Source organism: Cricetulus griseus, chromosome 2 (assembly GCF_003668045.3).
Source record: "Cricetulus griseus strain 17A/GY chromosome 2, alternate assembly CriGri-PICRH-1.0, whole genome shotgun sequence".
Classification (NCBI taxonomy): Eukaryota; Metazoa; Chordata; class Mammalia; order Rodentia; family Cricetidae; genus Cricetulus; species Cricetulus griseus.
In genome coordinates this window covers 74350574-74371646 of record NC_048595.1, presented here as the reverse complement: position 1 = coordinate 74371646, position 21073 = coordinate 74350574, and the positions used below count along the sequence as shown (strand labels likewise).

The 21073-nt window shown below is 40.6% G+C and overlaps 1 protein-coding gene across 14 annotated transcripts in view; it reads right to left on the bottom strand.

Annotated features, from left to right (window-relative positions):
* Tle1 (TLE family member 1, transcriptional corepressor) overlaps nt 1-21073 on the bottom strand; it is a 92200-nt gene that overhangs the window by 18202 nt on the left and 52925 nt on the right. For 10 of the 14 annotated variants that reach the window (XM_035439841.1, XM_027400239.2, XM_035439842.1 and 7 more), the window contains 6 exons: nt 12590-12700; nt 9242-9295; nt 8372-8524; nt 6641-6785; nt 5473-5669; nt 4080-4156 (listed from right to left, as the gene is read on the bottom strand). In XM_035439841.1, the coding sequence (XP_035295732.1) occupies nt 4080-4156; nt 5473-5669; nt 6641-6785; nt 8372-8524; nt 9242-9295; nt 12590-12700 (737 nt within the window). The remainder of the gene's footprint in view (nt 1-4079; nt 4157-5472; nt 5670-6640; nt 6786-8371; nt 8525-9241; nt 9296-12589; nt 12701-21073) is intronic. The other 4 variants (XM_027400241.2, XM_027400242.2, XM_027400251.2 and 1 more) reach the window with 1 other exon arrangement.

The following is a 21073-nucleotide window of genomic DNA, read 5'->3' as shown; positions in this document are numbered from 1 at the left end:
CTACATATCTCTGCTCAAAGAATAAGGAACTTTTGGGAACTTTAATTCTACTAGGAGGAGGACAGCAGAAACAGGACTTGCACACAGGACTATAATCCAAGGTTAAAGTGTACGTCACAGACTAACAAAGGGCTACCAGAACAAGAATGTCTGTGAAAATACATGAGCATGGCACCTGAAGGATTATCTGATGGGTGAAAACACTTCAACAGAGCTATGGTTTGGCTAAGTATCCCACCATTGCCAAACATAAGCACTGCCCAATTCAAATCATTCTTGGGAGGTGGTCCTGAGAGGTGTATGAAACACAGCAGACAATGTGCCTGAGGAGCAAGCAAGTAAGCAACATCTCTGCATGATTTCTTCTTCAGTTCTTTCCCTGATTCTCCTCAGTGATACAATGTTTACTTGAAAGTGTAAGTTAAATAAACCCTTTCCTCCCCAAGCTGCTTTTGGCTGTAGTGTTTTCCACAGCAATGGCAAGCAAACTAGGAAACCAACTAAATAATGCTTCTTTGGCATATTAGTTTGAGGGACTGTCTCATCTATCAGAAAATCAAGTCCTAAAACTTGCCAACTTGTAGCTCATCAACAAAGTCTAGGAATCAATCCTGAAATAGATCAAAATAACTCTTCTATTCATTTCCCAATGTCTCACAACCACTACAACTGCCTGCCTGGAATCTAAACTCTTTCTGTATAAAGGCCTATGAGTTCTATGCCTTGATACTTCTTTGCAACTTTATTTTCTTTTGAGGAATCTCAAGAATATATAAAAACTTAATACAATTTATGTGGTATTTTGTCAGTTTAATCCCTAAGACAGTGGTCCCAATATGTGGGTTATGACCCCTTCAGGGGCCAAATGACCTTTCTCAGGGGTCACCTAAGCCTCTTGGAAAATAGTAACAAAATTACAGTTATGAAATAGCAATGAAAATAATTTATGTTTGGGGGTCACCACAACATGAGGATCGCTATTTAAGCATCACAGTATTAGGAAAGTTAAGAACCACTGACCTAAGACCATGGGGAGACTCTGAAAGGGTAGAAGACAAATGTCTTCTCCCCATAACACACTTCCTGGGCTGTGAGTTTCTACCTGAGTCCCTACTAGCCAGGTCCCAATAAAAACTATTTGAGGTGCACAGTAAGAAATGACAGTGCCTAGAAACTTGATGAGCAGATACAAGGACCTAAAACTGTACCCAATAAAAAAAGACTAAAGCATGTTTCAACAGAGTTTATGAACATCAAGAGGATGACAGATCAGCAGCACAGTGCTGCCTCTGGGAGTATGAATGACAAAGCTAAGAAGAGTTAAACTGCAGCTTAAGAGCCTGAAGAATTTCACATTCCAAAGCTTCCTGTCCTTGGATATATCTGATCCAGAGGCATGCTGCTGTATGGAGAGGCTATCATAATCAACTTGATACAGACATAAATATTTGTACCACAAATGTGAATGTCCCTCCAGGCCAGCTGAACCTGGAGGTTGGTCTCTGGAAACACGCATCCATATGCACTTGAGTTCTTTAACCTCCTGTTCTCTGTATGATCTGGCTGTCACGATTCCTGGATCCTAGTTGACCTAGTCCTTCCTTCCCACATATGCTTTACCTTCATGTCTGTGTCTCATCCTAAAGACATCTCTCTCATCTCAATTTTGTTTACATGTATATGTATTTGCCTGTCATCTGCTGTTCTGCCTCTATATAACTTACACAAGTGGAATTGTGGTTAGTAGTTATTCTTTTAATGGCCACACTATCAGGCCCTCAAGGTAGGCAAGACAGGGAGAGACCACTATCTGTAGTCCTTTGTCTGCACACACCGTACACTATGTGGCCACAGATCCCACCTCTAACAGGCCTATCCAAACACTCCCTCAGCGGCTCTTTCTCAGTCTTATTTGGGTAACCTTTATACTTTGTTCACCCTACCCAAGACATGTTAATTTGTGTCTATTTCTTTTAAGTGCCTCAGATCAGCTCTACTCAGTGTGGTCTGTAAACATTTGCTACTGTCTGTCACAAATGAGCATAGTCACTAACAGCTTTACACAGCTGAAAGTCATTTCGTGACTGCTGACTCTTGTAAAGAATAGTACTTAGATTTTGTGTCTTTTCCCCAAACTAATTTTATCCTGTTTCAGTAATACCACTCTTTGGCTAAATCTGTCACCATAAATCTCTGAGAGGCACTGAAGCAAGAATGGTTAAGTAATAACAGATAACACATTCTCTCCTGCAAACTAATGGATTAAGATTAGCAATCAGAAAGATTATACAACCAGAACCCAGCAATGGGGCAAGTTCCCTGACTCCTTACTATTAATTAATCCTGTATTCCTTACATAATGTTGCTCAACTCATAAAACAGTTGTGATAGCTCAGATCCAGAAACCAATGAACACCTTAAGCCTTAACAATCTGCTACTATATCCATTGTTTCTCTGGACATTATTATAATGAATTCTAGTTTGGTTTGGTTTTTTTCTTTTTTTTCTTTTTTTTTTTTTTTTTTTTTTTGTTGTTGTTGAGACAGGGCTGTGTTAGACAGACCAGGCCTTCCTCAAAGTTACAATCTTCCAGACTCTGCTTCCTGAATGCTAGATCTATAGCATGTACCACTATGCCAGGTGTTAGCACATCATTGAACACAAAGAAACACAAGGTACTCACAAGCCAAGGAAGGGCTTAGCAGTGCCAATTAGACTATTACTATCTTTTGCTTCAAACCATGCATATGTGTGCATGCTTAGATGCACAGGATACCTGTAACCATGTGTACACAAAAACATGCACATATAATCTTTTGTTTTGTTTTTGTTTTGGTTTTTTGAGACAGGGTTTCTCTGTGTAGCATTGGAGCCTATCCTGGAACTTGCTCTGTACAACATGCTGGACTCAAACTCACAGAGACCTGCCTGCCTCTACCTCCCAAGTGCTGGGATTAAAGGTGTGTGCCACCACCACCCAGCCTGCATATACAATCTTAAGAAGGATGTTCCACATTAGGCATTCCTGGAACACCAGCCTTCTAAACTAGTACTATAGACTGTAACTCTTCCTACCAGACAGGTACTTAATCCTTATTACCTTCAAGATGCAAAGATAAAAGGTAAATGCAAACCCTGAGGTCAAGGGCTGGGATAAAGACTAAGTAGAGGCCTGAGGCATAACCCTTAGAAGCTCTCATTTGGAAAGTCAGCATTTCATAATTCCTCCAGCTACCCTCCCCCCCCCACACACACAGAGAGAGAGAGAGAGAGAGGGGGGGGAAGGGGAGAGAGAGAGAGAGAGAGAGAGAGAGAGAGAGAGAGAGAGAGAGAGAGAGACTGAACTTCACTATTCAATTCTGCATTGTTTAAAACTTGGGAAAAAAACCCCAGTAATTCCTTAAAATTATACCTCCAATAACTAACATACTAACATTGAAAGGGGGCAATTTTTATTTGTTTGGTGAGTCAGAATAAACAACAGGGTGTTTCCACATTCTGGATGCTTTTGTATCCTTTAAGTCCCTTGTTTCCTCATAAGAAAACGTTGCTTTTGAGAAGTGTTATTAGGCAAAGTAAAGTACCTATCCAAACTGGAACATGGGTGCCCAGGGGACTGACCAACCTAATAATTTACTTCTACCAAAACAAGGAAAAGGTTGCACTGTCCTGGGTAAAGAGATGACAGCCCAAGCCTTCAAGATTTCAAGAGTTCTTGACAGCTTACCTGTGAACAGTACCAGTGAAAATGTGGCAACTGCCTTCCAACCACAGATGAAGGCAGCAGCTTCCTACAGAAGGGTCAGGCAGGAGGGCCTACCACTTCCATCTCTTTCTTCCTACCTGTCTTCATCTTCTATAGTTTCTCTTCAAAAATAACTAAATGCATGAGCTCAGGAGCTCACACACAGGGAGAAGCCAGAAGCATGACACCTACAAGTTGTCTATTTATAGAAAAGCATTAACACTCCTCAGAAGTCTCCTTGGAAACGTCCAAGCCTATCTTGCCTTGGGAATTCCAGACTACTGACACTACCACCTCTAAAACAAACCAAAACCAAGGAAAAAATGTACTTACGGTTTTCCCCCAGGTATTCCTGCCAGGTTGGGGGGAATGGAAGGTACTCTCATATGGGGAGGAGGATCAAAACCAACCTGGAAATAAAAGTGTGGCAGACTCAGCTTATGCAACGTGGACACTCTGTGGACTTTGAGTTCATATAAGAAATCCATTTACCCTCTAAGCAATGTAAGTGGCCACTGCAGCAATGCTGGTATTTCTCAAAAGAAAAGATACAATGTAGTAACTTAATCACCTCTAAACACCACAAAATACACTTTCTTTTTGTGACATGGAGAAGGACTTGTATACTCTGGATACCAGTTTCCTAGAATAAACATTTTCCATAGATGCTGGATGTCATACCTCACCAAGAAAGTGCAGGAAGATACTGACCAGCCTAGCACTAATGTAATGGGCTATTTTGCTCTTTTCTTCTTTGGGGACAGTTCAGAGCACCTTGGAATGTTGCACAGCAAAACAGGCTGCTATCCTCAAGTTCTAGGAGCACCTCCTCTCCACCACCCCTCTGCTGTGCTAACCAGAAATGCTGCATACCACTCAGTTATCAAGGTCAGTATTTGCAGAATCACCTGCCATCTCTGTTTGTGTACTTATCACATGGAATTACAAGGGGCAATCCAGTTGAGGAGGGAAAGAAAAAAACTACTGTCTATCATATATTTCAAATGGTTTACAAGAAAGATTTTCTGTGAGATTTATTTTACTCCCTTTCCTGGTGCAATTTTACCCTTCAAATAGAGTTCTTTATCTTTTAGGGAAAAAGAAAAACAAAACAAAAAAACTGGGCCATTTGAGTGACAGAAGGTAGGGCAACATGAATAACCTGGCTCTATGATTTTAAAATCTGTCCATGTCATACGCAAATAACATTTTTACATACGACAGAGTATTCACTTTTAAAGAACATACAGGCATGGAAAGAAAAAGCATGGCTTCACAAATGTTTTTCTTAAGATTCAGAAAAAAAAAAAAACACTAAAATCATTTCAATACTTTCAGATTAAAATTTTTACTTTGGTGAGAGAAAGCCTTATCTATCCTGGAACCATCCAAGGAACCTTTAAACACTATCTTTTTCATCCACAGACACAATGAAACAAAAGGTATTTGCCCTAGCTTAATGAACCAGCATACTGATCAAGGAAGGTAAATACATGGCTTGAACAGTGGGAATCATCTTTAGTGTGTGTTCCCAAGCATGGGGATGCCTATATCCTCCTCCTCAGGGCAGTGAGAGCATGCATTGTAGACCCAAGCACCCAGGATGTAACTGAATGCCATTCATCACAGTGTGCATACCCAGAAGCCCATTGCCCCAGTCCACACTTTGGGTCCTGTACTCTTTGGACTGCCCACTCCCTGGGGGTCACCCAAGTGCATGACCTACCATTGGGGAGCGCCCATAGGCAACCACTGCTGCAGCAGCTGCAGCAGCTGCGGCACTCATCTGTGGAGACATGCTGTGTAGACCTGCATAGGCAGCACCAGGGCTGGTCAGCTCTCCATTCATGCCGGCATGGGGTACCATGCCAAAGGGGGCAGGGTATGGGCCAGGCACTGCCAGGGGTGTCCTCAGGCCAGCTGCTGTGAAGAAACATGCCATGTGTGATGAGACTGACCATTAGGTCAAACCTAACCAGTGATTCCAGTCATTAGTTATGATGCTGGGGAATGGGGATCATCAGCCCCAACCTATACACAAGTTCCATTCCTTCCCAGAGCTGAATTCTCCTCCAGGACAGAAAGCACAACCCCCATATTTCCTCATTGGCAAAGCAGCCACACCAGGGAGCCAGGAGTATTAATCAACATCTTTGCACCCAATTCACAAAGGGCAAGCCAAGGCACAGATACTTCATGTTTACCTGACTTAATCTCAAAAGAAGATTTTCTGGATAAAATCCAAGATTTCTCCTTCAGTCCGAACTTTCCACTCCCTGGTACCAATTCCAAATGAAAACCAAATCCTGGATTTATGCAAACCAGAGCAGGGCTTTAGGAGGGGCATTCTGGTGCTATTTCTCTCTGGACTCCAGCTGTTACTGTTTAACTTGTCCAGTGAGGAAGATCAAATTCAAAGTTATGAGTAACCTCATGTGCTATAGTCTCGGCAAAACCCTCCCAACTTTCAGCAAAGGACCACTGATTACTGAAAATGTAGCAACCAACCAACCAAACAAGCAACTACAGGCAACAAAATATATACTTTGGCTATAAAATCAGCCAGTCATTTTGGTCAATATTAGCAACATCAGACATTCAAGGACGTATTTTGTAAGGTTATGTTTGAAATAATTACCAGAAACTTTACGGTAATTCCCCAGGATTTGAATTATTTTGAAATAAAGGAAAAGCTGAATGAAAATAGTTGGAGACTAATTGGTGCAGCTGCTGAAATCCAGGACAAATGTGCTTGCTACCACGCCTTTTCAGAGAAAGGAGGAGGACAGCTCTAAGTGCTTCACATTCAGGGGCAAACTGTCACGGGATTAACAGACTACACATCAGGCTGGGGATGGAAGAAACAAAGCACAGTTGAAGAAAGGGGTGCTGACCTGCTTGGTTGACAAGGGGCTCCATAGCTGGAGGCTTGCCGAGACCTGGACGGAGGCCTGGAGTAGCACTGGTGCCCGGGGTTGGCATGTCGCTCCGAGGCGTTGGTGTGCTGGATTTCAGAACAGGCGTGTTGGCTTTTTCATGCTGGTATCATTAAACAAATTAAATGAGTATTATTTTTAATCCAAGCCATATTACACAATTTATCACAACAGCAGCTGGGACACTGGGCACCTTCTAGTTACTCCCCAGCCAATTTTCATAAATCCACACAATGTTGACAGCATTAACTTGTGAGAGAGAAATGTTGACCTTTCTTCTTCTTGCCAGATTAAAACTTGAGCAGGAGACACAGAGCATGATCACACTTCTTCCTCCACAAATTTGATTTTAAAAAGAATTTTCCATCAAGCTTGTGAACTTGGGCTCTAGGCCATGTTAGAATGATGACCATACAGAAATTCTTTCCAAGCTACTTGGAAGGGTATATCTAGCTTCTAAATCTGAAGTGGAACCTTTTTCCCAGCCTTACCTTTTGGGGGATTCAGATTGACTGTGATACACAGTAGAATTGTCAATTCTTTCAAAGTCAAACCAGCATTTCCAACATAAAAGTTTTAGAAGCACCTGTCCCACATGCTTAGACAAAGGCCTGGAAAGAATTCCTCTTTGGAGTAAGGTGCAGCCACCCATGTCGCTACAAAGCTAATGAGGCGCCACCGGTGCTGATAGAAGACTTATCACTTGCCAGAGACCTTTATAATTTGAGACAGTAGCAGGATAATAAGAGTTTCTTCTTTTAACTCTCAAGACTCCTTGTGTCCCCATAGCACAGCTCAAGAACTACCAGGGTGTAGAAAAGAGAAAGGCAAATACCCCAGCTCTGTCCTAGGATTTGACAGAATGCTCTCAACAAGTCACTCAGGCTTGGCTTTACTCTACTTGGGTAAAGGGATAACACTGAGACCACCATGTAAGAATTAACTTTGAGGTTGTTTCAGTAGCATAGACTTGACTCCTACCTCAAGAGCTTCCTTCCTGCCATATTCTCTCAACACTAGCACTGCAGGCATGCTCTACCATCCTCAATTTAAAAAGTTTGTTCAGTCAATAAAGGACTACATGAATAGGCTTTGATGCATTCACTGCTATAGCATATCCCAAGCCTCCAGTGTACATACCAATTCTTATGTGACATGCCCTGGCACAATGGCTAAGTTTCCCAATAAATAGTAGCTTAGCAAAATCAAGATAACTTAAGATAAAGTTTCTCAACCTTCCTAATGCTGTGACTTTTTACTATAGTTCCTCATGTTGTGGTGACTGTTCAACCATAAAATTACTCTCATTGTTACATCCTAACTATAATTTTGCTACTGTTATGCATCATAATGTAAATTTCTGACATGCAGAATATCTGATATGCAACCCCTGTGAAAGGGTCATTTGAACCCCTAAATGGGTTGAGATCCACAGGTTCAGAACCAGTGTTAAGACAATTATCTGCTGCCAACTGTTAAGTTTCACAGAGCAGTCATAAGAATATCTAAGGAAGAAAAAAAAAAAAAAAGGAAAGAGAAGCCTACACAGCAGCCACTGTAATCGTGGCCCAAGAGACAACTGAAAACAGTTGACTAGGACAGAAGTACTTCTTTTCAATACTTGAACACACAGACTATAAGCAGCAAAACCCCCAGTTCACACTCAGGGGACGGCGAGCGCCTACCTACCAGGCTCACTTCTTTGGATTTCAGGGAAGAGGAGCTTCCAGAGGAGGCTGTGGATGCTGGGCTGCCTGAAGCATCTTTTTTCAGCAGGCGGTTTTTGTCAATTCCATTTTCCCGGGGTGAATGTGTGGGACTTGCATGTGGAGAAGACGGGTCCTCAACATACAATAAGAAGTTGACATGTTTTAGTTTAGAATGGACACACTTTTCCATACTCTCAATTAAAGGATAATACTAAAATCTTTTAGATGTGAGGGGGAATGCCATGCTCTCTAAATGAGTAAAATGGTATTTATAACACACTCAGGGCCATAACACAAGAAAAACAATCACACCCCTCCCAGTACCCAGGTTCGTCTTTAGACATCCAACACAGAAATTAAAAATGACTTAGGAAACAGCTTTTCTTTCTGGTGGTGCTGGGCATTAAAGCAGGTATATCTGTGCCAATAGTAGGCAAACACTCTTTAACTGACCTACATCTGCAAATCTCATTTTTATTTTTGTTTGTTTGTTTACTTATTTATGTTGGTTTTTCAAGACAGGGTTTCTCTGTGTAGCTCTGAAGCCTGTCCTGGATCTAGCTATTATAGACCAGGCTGGTCTCGAACTCAGAGATCCGCCTGCCCCTGCCTCCCAAGTACTGGGATAAAAGGTGTGTACACCACTGTCTAGCACTGTACCAACACTGCTCGGCTCCAAACCTCATTTTGTCAAAGGGAAATTATAGTTTTAATTAGGTTATGGCTACCCCAAAATTCTTGGTATGTGAAAGTATAAGACAGTAGACACAGTGATTCAATATCATTCACTTACAAGTGGATTTTTCTCATTACTGTTCAAGAGAAAAACCTTGATGAAAAGCATGGTTACCTCATTAGACACATCCACAACTAAGTTGTCATCACTCTTGTCCCCATCACTGTCCTGGAAAAAAATTAATTTTGTTTAGTTAAGACTAAAAATAAGTTTTGAACAGTTCAATTTCTTTCAATAGTTCTTGGTAGTTAAAACTTAAGATATGCTTGCAGGCTCCCTTACAGTCTATAGGCATTTACCTTCTTTCCCTAACCTGGAGTATACAAAGCTCCAGCAGCAACGTTGCTGCAGTGAAAGCCAGCTACCAAATCTAAATTTGCTTATAAAAATTTGCTTATGAAAACACTCTAAGGGCTTGATGTCTGCAATGGTAGTATCTTTCTCAGAATCTCAATTTTACATACCTTCATATTAGAATTATTAGTCCACTGGATTTCAAAGTAAAGTACAACATACCATTTCTTTTATACATATCACTTTGAAGATGCACAGCTAGCCAATATGGGGCTCATAGACAATTCATAACTATAGAGAAACATTTACTTCCACCATTTTCCCACGAGCCCATTAGTTATAACAGAAAACAAAAGATCAAATTCTCAAGTAAAGAATAAGCTTTTGGGGGCTGGTGATATAATTCAGTTCACAGAATGCCTACTATTGAAAAAAACCTGGATTTGATACCCAGAACTGTACAATATCAGGGGTAGTGCTGCACACCAGTATTCAAGTCATAAAGGTTTACGTCAAGTTCAAAGTGCGTTTTGAAATCATCTGGCTATTATATAAGAGATCTGTCTTGGGGGGGTGGAGAAATAAAAATAAAATGAGGTAGTAGGGTGGGTGAAGAATTGAAGAATTTAAATCAGTGGCTAAAGTACTTGCTGTGTGTGCGGATTGGAGGTCAGATCCCCAGAACTCACAGAAATACCATACAGGCTTAGAGGCTCCCTGTAATCCCATCACTCAGGAAGCAGAGACAGGGATCCCTAGGCATTCCAGGTAGTGGGCCCTGAGGGACTGGCAAGACTCTGATGCAATAAAATAAAAAATACTGGAGAGCTATCAAAGATACACAATGTCAACTTCAAGCACCCATATGTACACTCAGGCACACTACATACGATGGGGTTTTTTAAAAAAAAGGCTCTTCATCATGAGATATGGAGAAATGGAAGGAAACTAGATGGAGATAGCTGGAGAGCATTGCCATCCACTATAGGGAGGGGTCTTTACTGTCTTTTCACTGAACTACAAAGTTGGCTAATCACAGCAAATTCCAAGGTTACATTCTGTCTGCAAAGCATTAAGAAAAGCTGCTCCATTTAAGGTGAGTTTACTCCCACATCAAAGTTTGAAAAATTCTATTTTCTTAGCATGGTGTTTTGAATACAAATGTCCTCTGTAGGCTCAGGTTTCTGAATAATTGGCTCCTAGTTGGTGGCTATGTTTGGTAACTTGGGCTTTACTGGACAACATATGTCACTAGGGGTAGTCTTCAAAGTTTTCAAAGCCAAGCACACTTCTGGTACAATATAAAAGAACCATGAAGTTCACCAGCAACATAAATTGACAGCCAATGCTGAAGTCAGGAGCAATTCAAATTAAAAATATACTGAAATGTTTCATTGAAAAAAAGTGATAAAGAATATTTATTTTCTCTTAGTGTCAGATAAAAGTACAGATATTCTCAGATGTCAAAAATAGAAATAGTGAACAAATACACACTAGAAGGGTTTCCCTTTTAGAAAAAGAATTATAAAAATGATCATAGTAGAAAGGGTAAATGGGTAACTATAGCAAACAATTTACTACCACTGCACTCCATTTTTATTTAGAAAAAATATCTTTCCTTTCTATGGAAAAGAAATACATGAGGTATACCTATACAGTATTATAATGATCAAAGTACGATAATTAGTACTCCCATCTATTAATCACTTCTGTTTGGGATCTCAAACTCTTATACTTCTTCACAAATGTGTTAACAGGTGTGATAAACTGAATTCACCTTACTCTGCTGTATAACATGGTCTTCCTTTTACCTAAGTCTTCATCCTATCCAATTCCTTGAAACCATTATCCAGATCCTCAGTTTCAACACCCTCTTATACCACTGAAGGAGTTATGAGATGAATCATTCATGTCTTCTCCAAATGCAACTTAGCTTTGTAATGGACCATTCTGAAAATATAAGCTAGTACAATACAGTAAACTTTAATCAAACAGTTCTGGTCTTAGGCTTTGCCTCTCGCATGCTCCAACATAATCTCATTATCTCATCCCAAACCCAGTTATCTAATCAGACAATACATAAGTACTATAAAACCACAGGACCAAGATATTGATTCCAGGTCCCTCATTGTTGAATTAAATACACAACCTCATGGAGAAGCTAGCTAATAACACAAAACTGGGTATCAGCAAATTTTCACTTCTGAGCAGTGACTTGATTGCTAACATTTAATGTTACAAATGAAAGCAAATACATGCAGCTCAGGACAACAGATAGGGGCAGAAGGTTATTTGAAGGGCTTAGGTGAAAGAGGGGAGAGCCAATGACTGGTTCTTGAGATGTTTATTAAATCATGATACAAACTGTAGACTGATCTAGGACCTCTAGGGAAATGCCAATTCTAAGAATAGGTTCAAAGCTTCAATACAGCATGTTTCTGGCATAAGGTGCTTCCAGAGTTCCACTAACCATGATCTCTGGTGAAACGCAAGCTCTGGGTAAGTTTCTTTAGCTATGAAATGGAGATGATACCCAACTTGGCAGGTTATAATAAGAACTAAATAAATTAATCTGTGTCAGTGCACAGGGCTCCTGGCAGTAATCCTCACACACAAAATGTTACTTATTATTAGCTGAAGCCTTGGGTAAGCCACAGGAAATACAAGCTGTGTCTAAACTTTCCTAGTACAGAATAGAGTTCTTCCTCAAAGACCCACAGTGTGTGCGCGCGCATATATGTTTTACTGTCAAACCCAAGCCCTGACATATGTTAGGAAAGTATTCTATCACAGAGCTATCTTTACAAACATTTATTATTTTTATTTATATGTTTTTAGAGACAAGGTCTCACTGTGTCACTCAATTTGGCTGTAACATTGCAATCCTGGTGCTTCAGCCTCTAGGTATTGATGCTATATAGCCCTATATGACTAACCTGATACTTTCAGAGTTCCTTTGTGAGCAGCTAAGTTAGAAAAAATATGTAAGCCCAAATGAAGTGTATAACCCACACAGCCCTGAAGGGAAACAATGTCTTCCAATGTATGAACTTACCTGATTTGCAATATGAAGAGAACAGAACCATCACCCTAGCAGGACACCTGGAAACTCACTCATAAGGAAAGCAGTAATTCAACAATTATTATGGAAGTCCTTTATTCACTTACATAGTTATCCTTATCATCCACCTTCCTTTTTTTGATGTCACTGGAAAACTCTGGACCATTTCTGCGTTTATCTGTGCCTCTTAGGCTGTCTGGGACCAAGAGGGAATTACTCTGTAAGAAAAAAAAGTACTAATAAAGGTTTCTTCCTAGGCCTCTTTGTAAGCCTGAAAACCCAACCTGGAAGAACTGTTTTAGAAACAGGATCCTGACAATCTGGCACCCCTGTTTAGTCACGTGTCTTAAGACTCCAGTGGCAAGCATTTAGACAGAGCTTAAAAGAAAACAGATTTTACATCACGCTGTTTAAACTCTGGTGGATTCTTGAGGCCCTATTCTCTAAAAATGAGCTTCTGTTTAGTGTTGAGACACTTGCTGATTGAATGTAGGTGTAATTTTATTCTTTTTCACTGTAACTTCTTGGTGAAGAATATGAACAGCCTTTGAGCCTCCTGAGATCATTCTATTAGGCGCATATTATGAGTGGTAGCTACCATGTACCGATCTAAATAGGCACCAAAGATGCAGGTGGGAGTAATATTAGTTCCTAATGGTGAATCACCTCTTCCACACAACAATAAAGGATTTAAATTCTTTTAATTACTGTTGAAAATAAGATCTGGCATTGTTAGCCAATACCACCGAAATTTAATCTCCAATGTGGAAACCTTAGTCAGTTGTGAACCTTTAACAGCAAAAGCAGTTCACATAAGAGGACTAATCTTTGCCACAAACCACACAGGACACTTTCATCAGCATACACTGAATATGAACCATTGACCCAAAGAAAACAGGCATTTTAGATATTTAGGGGTCACATGACACGACCTGGATGGCCCTTCAATTCCTATCTCCCCTTAGGCTACAGCAGAACATGTTACAAAGAGTTCTTTTAAGAGCTGGATTAGCATATGCAAGGGGGCAATTTGTTCAGTGATGTGTTACTGCCCTGAACAATGCTGAATGAGCTATGCAAAAACTGCCTTTCACAAGGCCCAGATAACCCCAATTTCTGCCAAGATGCCTGAGAACTATGCATGGGAGTGGAGCCTAGGGTCAGCAATTACGCAACCTTTCCTAACACAAATGGTACACAATAGTATGTACCAGAAACAAATGTTTATGGCACACTTTTTAAGGCCTTGGTTTCCATTCCTAACCAGCTAAATATAAGCAGCCAGGTGGCTGGCTCTTCAGGCTCCCTGGGATAAAACATGGACTCCACTTCAACAGGATTCCCAGCTCCACCACACACAGATGAAAGAAAGAAAGAAAGAAAGAAAGAAAGAAAGAAAGAAAGAAAGAAAGAAAGAAAGAAAGAAAGAAAGAAAGAAAGGAAGGAAGGAAGGAAGGAAGGAAGAAAGGAAGAAAGAAAGAAAGAAACCTGGAGATCAGAAGGCAGTTTGAAGCCTCTTGTCCCACTTTAGAGTTGAATCTAAATGTTGAGGTTTTTAAATTATGATTATTCAAACAAAACAAATGGCCAGGAAGATTAGATAAAAGGTAGAGAGACCCACACAATTCAGTATAGAGAGGCTCAAAGGCTCACAGTGGCTGGGGCTGAAAGGTAAGCAAACTGGATCCATGAACTAATTATAATTACCTCTTTAATAAAACTCAGACTTCAATCAGGACCCATGGCTGGTAAAAGATGCAGTATTAATGCAGCTCCTGAAAAGCAGTTACCAGTTACACTCTAGCCCCGAGGTTATGTCCAGGATCTAAACAGAGCAAATGGATCTGGAGTAGGGCTGTATCTAACTGCACAAGTGCCTGGCAAAAAAAACGTGATTGAGTCCAGGTCTGGGGCAACTTCAAAGTCTCTCCAGCAAAGTCAGTGGTGATTGTACAGAGACTACTCAGCCTAAACCCCAAAGCAATCTATGCTTCTACAGGAACAGCACAGTTTTTGCTGGAACAGTAACATTTCAGTGGCAGACCTTTATGGTTGCTATGCTTTGAGGCTTCTGCTTCTGTGAGTTAAGAACAATCTACTTGAATTTTCATTTCAGCAGTTTAAATGAGGCCTGTAACTTAAAAAGATTTTTGAAAAGCTCTGCAATGCCCCCTAAATTTGGACTGGGCTAGTAATTAACATCCCTGCTTACCTGATAATTAGCCTCATTCAACTAGCAGACTACAGCTACAAAACAAAGCATCTCTTTATGTCTTTGATGCTGTGAATTGAACTCAAAGCAAAGAAGGTGGGCCTGTGACCCCACCTCGTACTACTGCCAGATACCTACTAAGCTTTAAGTCCACCCTCCAAGGAAGAGAACACACATCCTTATAGCTTTGCCTCCATGAGCAGTTTTTCTGAGTGTAATGCTTCACCCCACTGAGCTACACAGACAGCAACAGGCAATCTCAGAGTTCCAACTACTGCCCAAGATACCACCAGTATCTTTGATGTTTATCCTTTGCTCTCCGAAAACCTAAAGTGACTTCCTCGGCACTGCTGAATTTCTTGTGGTAAGTACTGCTCTAAAGTCCCACCTGCTGCTAGCTACTATATGGCTGAAGATGGGACAGTTATTTTGATGGTCATTTTAAATCACTAATACATGTACTAAGAAGTAAAAAATAAAACCTAAATACTGACTGAATGGCTGGCCCCTTTGTTCAAAATTTATTCAATGTCAAAGTATCTATGTTACCTAAAAAGAATTTAAGAGGCTGGGCATTGGTGGCGCACACCTTTAATCCCAGCACTTGGGAGGCAGAGGCAGGCGGATCGCTGTGAGTTGGAGGCCACCCTGGTCTCCAGAGCGAGTGCCAGGATAGGCTCCAAAGCTAAACAGAGAAACTCTGTCTCAAAAAAAAAAAAAAAAGAAAGAAAGAAAAGAAGAAGCATTTAAGAGAAGACTGAAAAACAATAAAGTTGAAATTGTTTCAAGTTCCTAAAAAGTTTGCAGTGAGCTGGCCAAGCACTTACCTAGCATGCAAAAGGCCTTCAGATGAATCTACAACAGTACAAGCAGGGAAAGAACAATAATGTATCAAACATAAAAGCCAGATTCATATATGGGAAGAGACTAAGTCTACCTTTAAGAGACATCCTTTTCATTTTGTGTTAACCTGGAACAGCAAATGTCCAGACAGTAGAGATGACTGGCCTAAGTCTAGAACCATCCTACCACTTACAGATTCAGAAGTACAAGTACCTCTTCTCCCAGGAAGGAAAATCCTAAGCCTGGTTTATGAACAGAAAATATTTGTATCCAAATATATCGCTTAAATTAAACCAACAATGGCTCTTTAAACTACTGCTGAACATTCTAATGTGTCTGTCACACCAATGCCTGACACACAGTCCTGATACTCCTTCCTTACCACCAGTCAGTCACACCATCTCTTCATCTATCTGGTATATACACTTTCCACACCAAATGTAAACATACAAGTAAGAAACAAATACAGTTTACTTCTAAGTGAGCAGATCTTACTGGGAAATATCATGAGATCTAAAAAAAGAGGGGGGGGGATGTGACAAAGAGAATACTCATTGGTTCAGAGCACTTAGTACTCTTTAACAGGACCTGGGTCTGGGTTCAGTTCTCAGGATCCACATTAGGAGGTTCACACTCCCTGTAATTTCAGTTCCAGGGACTCCAATGCTCTGGGCCTCCTTAGATATCTGTACACACATTGTACATAAAAACTCAACTCATGCAGGCGGGCACACACACATGGCCACCTGCATGCACAGAGAATAAATAAATATAAACAAAATGCATAATAACAAATAATAGCAGAGAAAAGGGGCTGAGGGAATGGTGCAGTGAACAAAATGCTTACTATGTAAGCATTTTGGATCACAAGCACCCATATAAAAAAAGCAGGGTATGTCCTAACTAGCATTGACAGATGGGTTACAGAGACAGGTGGAGGAGTTATTGTAAGCAATGCTTACAAAACAAACTAAAATTCTGAAACAACAGCCTTATATGCTGCACTGGCCCACTAGTTTCACTGAAATGGCCTGCAACAACTTCAGTGAGAGACCCTGCCTAAAAAACTAAGGTGGGGAGTGACCTAAGAAGAAAGCCAAAGTTGACCTAAAGCCTCCCCACACTCTTGCACAGTTAAGCACACCTTTGCACTCACAATACCAAAAAGATACGACTTCCTGCCTTTCCACTCAAACCCTACCACTAATGAGCCAAGTCATGCACTGGCAAAGTCCTCAGCAGAACCACAAGCAATGCCTCTACTCCTATCATATCCATGAGTGCTGTCCCTATAGACAAAGAGTTACACAGACATGCTGCCATGGCAGAGGGCTCTTCACAGAGCTCACATTTTCAAGATTTTAATTTAACACATAGAACTTATCAAAAAGACACCATCTCTAAGGATCACCCTGCCAGATCAAGACTTAACATCAAGTCAGATTTTGGCCAACATGAGAACCAGATCCAGTGTTGTCAAGCTGATAGGAAGGCTCTTGTCCTGGCCAAGGCACCAGGCTGTCAGTTCACCTTGTACCTGATAAATTTAAGAAACCTACAGGGCTTTTCAAACATTGTCAACACTGGGCAGAATTCTATTATGTCTCGAGAACTGCAATTCTCAGGCTGTATATTAAATTTCAGTTTTAAAATTTTGTTAAATCAACAAAACCATTTTATTTGTCTTGTTTTTTTTTATGTTTTTATATATATATAGGAACTCAAACTAGGATTTATGCAACCCAGGGGAATATGACAAACATGCACAAATCAAAGTCTGAAAACATGTTTACAAAACAAACTTAAATTCCTCGAAACTATAGCCTTATGTGCTGTATGTGTATATGCTCTGGAGCCAAGTGAAGCCTAAGGGGAGAGACTTACCTAACATCTGAGAAAGAAAACAGATCAACCTTACTTGCTAACTTCCTTCTATTTCTATGCAGAAACTACACAGGAAATGACTGGTCAAGGTTCAGAGCAGAGGTATGCTACCCAACACAAAGGGCTTCTTCCCTCATGACAACCTGGAATTAATTTCAGCAGAACAAATCTTGGGGTTTCTGTACCAGCAACAAGCAGATGAGTATTATAGATATGTGTTTCCTGAATCCATCTACCCACACTACCCACAGAACAGCTGTGAAGTTCTACAACAGAGGAGCGTCCTCCCAGGAACACAACCTGGGGTGGAGGGATAGTGGTGCAAGCCTGGAATTGTAACATTCAGGAGGTATAGGCAGGGAGTTCAGAGGGCAGCCTGGGGTACATGAACATCTATCTCTAAATAAATAAATAAATAAGTAAATAAATAAGTAAAATTTCCCCATCCCCCAAAAGAAAACAACCCTTGTACACTCCCTTGAGGAGACACTGTCATGACATGGACCATCCTTCATAAAACCCAGAAGGGCATTTTTCTATTGTAGTAAATGGCTAAGACTGAGCAAGACTGTCTGCAAAGTCTTTAACCTAAGGCTAAAGGAGGTCAACAGTTTCTTAAAAGTAGTTAACATCCAAATGCAATTTTACAACCATACTTTCCTGTAAGAAACTACAGTATAAGCATCAGCTAAACCTCGAGGAAGCTTGGTGTTAACTTTATCTTGATCTGTCATTGCATGCTGATAACCCACTATATAAGGCAGCAAAGACCCAGATGGCTCTGAAAGAGATAAAAGCTGATCTTTGTGGTCTTGTTCCAAGAACTTTATTCTTCCTTAACAACTTATCAGTAGCAATTGCACAGGTCTACTACTCAGAGAATCTGGGAAATTTAAGTTAACAATATGCCTTATGAATGCTACATTTCTCAAACACTAGCCTCAGAAGCCTCCATTCACCTAAGTGACTTCTCAGATTTAAACTTTGAAACTATCAATAGCAAACAGAAGAACCCCTCCTGGACACAGCAAATGTTAGACAGACGTTCCTAATATCAAAGCAGCACAATTCCAATGGATTCTCCAGCTGCTATACTGCTTCCCTTGGGAACATCCCCTGCCCTGCAGGACAAGTATTTGTGTCAGAGACACATATTGGAGACTCGAGGCACCTCATTTATCCTCAGTTACACTAAGACATGACGGTGGGAACCTAATTTGATAGCACACTCCACACTGACAATTAACTTCTCGGGGAACATTAAAACAATTAGGTAAAGATGCACCCCATCACATCTGTCTGCTGTCTCCATCTACACATGATGGCAATTAAGCCATCAAACTATACTATATTTCTGCAGCAGTACAAATCAGTCGCTCACATTTTCTGCTATCCACTTAAAAAATTTCCTGTAACTCATAACCATAGGGATTAACCACTTGTCCAAAGCATAGAAAGTAGGAAATGTGTCTACATGCACATACATAACCTCTCCTCTCCAAACCCTGCAGCAGGCCTAAAGAAAGCTCATCTGTCTCTCAGTTACATGCAGAATGTGGGTAAGTTGTACCTGGACGACAGAGACCTGTGCTGTAATGCAGCTGGGCCTTGCAGGAGATGAGACTGAGCCTGTGACAATGTACCTACACAGCACACATTGAACCACAAGACTCTGTCACAACCTGTCACTCCCCAAGTTGCCCTTTACACTTCTCCTCCAGGTAAAGCAAAAAAAAAAAATTCATCCTGGAGTACAGCAAATACATAAAAATAACCAAAGTGGCTTTAACACAATTATGCCCCCAACTCATAACCTAGAGACAGCAATGTCAGTGTGCCAAGCCTTTTCTTACTCATGTACTTCGGTGCCTTTCAGTTCTCTACAACCCAGATATGAGAATCTCTAAAATGAAATGCAAAATTCCAAAGCTCTGAAATCTGAACTTTTACAGCACTTTAGACTTTTTGAGTGCTTTGGACTTTTAGAGCATTTTAGGTTTTAAATTTTTTAAGAGTAGGATATAAGTCTATAAATATTCCCAAATCTAAAACTCTCAGGATACTTTCAGACCCAAGCAATTCTCCACACTGAGAAAACATCAGGACACTACTTGAGTCATTGGGATTTCTGACAGCACTTATATCTAGAGTTCATCTCAAAAATGCCACTGTCATACTGGCTATTGATTTGAAATTCCAGTGGGGAAACAGTAATCACAACAATAAAAGAAAAAGGGAAAAGAACCACATGCCTACTCACAAAGCCTTTGAATTGTAAGATACAAACTTAAGTCTAAAACTGGCTATGGGGACTCGACAGATGGCTTAGTAGTTAAGAGCACGGGCTCTTTTCCTAAAGGATTCGGTTCATTTCCTAGCACTTATGTGACAGCTTAGAACCACCACCAATGCAGGATCCAATGCCCCCTAGCCTCTGAGGGCACTAGGTACACTGGTGGTACATAGCCATACACACAGGCAAACCACCTATACACCTAAACAAAAGCAAAACAACCAAAACAACAAAACCTGACTGGCTGTGAATGAAAGACACCAATTTTTGTAATAATCACAGTGGGACAGACCTAAAAATTTTCCTAGGTGACACAGGCCTCAGCATTCATCTGATGAAAGAAGCCCTAACCCCACCTGTCACTGGCACATACCAACTCAAACCACCTAAGATCACCAGGCCTGCCTCTTCCATGAGTTAATTCACAGCAGTGGTGATAGTTTTTTCAAGCAGTTTTAAGTTCTCCCAGAACATTTATGTGCAGAGTGGCAACTGCTTAAGAATAGTTCACGTTTCCTACTGTGCCTACAAGTTAACATTTCACAGGAGACATCTCAATTTTAGCCATCTCTTTACAAATCCAGTCAAAATTCAATTTGTAAACAGTTATGGGAAAAGAGTGATTGCTTTCCTTGTTTACTTTCAACAAAGATGAATGGACTGTACTGAGCATGCCTGCTTGGTTGGATCAGCCCCATAGATGACACACTGCCATCCAGGCAGATGGACCCTCACATACACAACTTGTATTTTAAATTTTAAAGTATTTTTATTTTCTGAGTATGTGTAGGTACCCTTAGGGGTAGGGGTACACACCCACCACAGAATGCATGTAGCAGTCAGAAGACAACTTGCAGAAGTCAATTTTCTCTTTCTACCACATAGGTCCCAAAGATGGAGCTCAGGTCATGAAACATCTTTCCCCGCTGAACCGTTGTGCTGGCTCGCCTGCTTGTATTTTAAAGGGAAAAAGAACCCACACTTACTGGGATGGCAAGTGTGCACTTATCACATCTAGACTGTTGTACCATTTCTTTTTAAAGACACATAATTATTTGTTGGTCCTCTAATGCCAAGTATTTAAAGTAGATATGTTTAAGTACTATCTATACCTTTTGGTCAAAATTTAATGCAAATCACTTTTAAACCAACCGAAACATTTGAGATATATACATATATATATATGTATACATATATATATGTATGTATGTATGTATGTATGTATGTATGTATATATCTCAATAGCTTGGCAGTCAAGAACAGTTGCTGCTCTTGCTGAGCATCCATGTTTGGTTCCTAGGACCTACACAGTGCCTAATAGCTGTCTGTTCCAATGGATCTATGCCTTCTTCTGGCCTG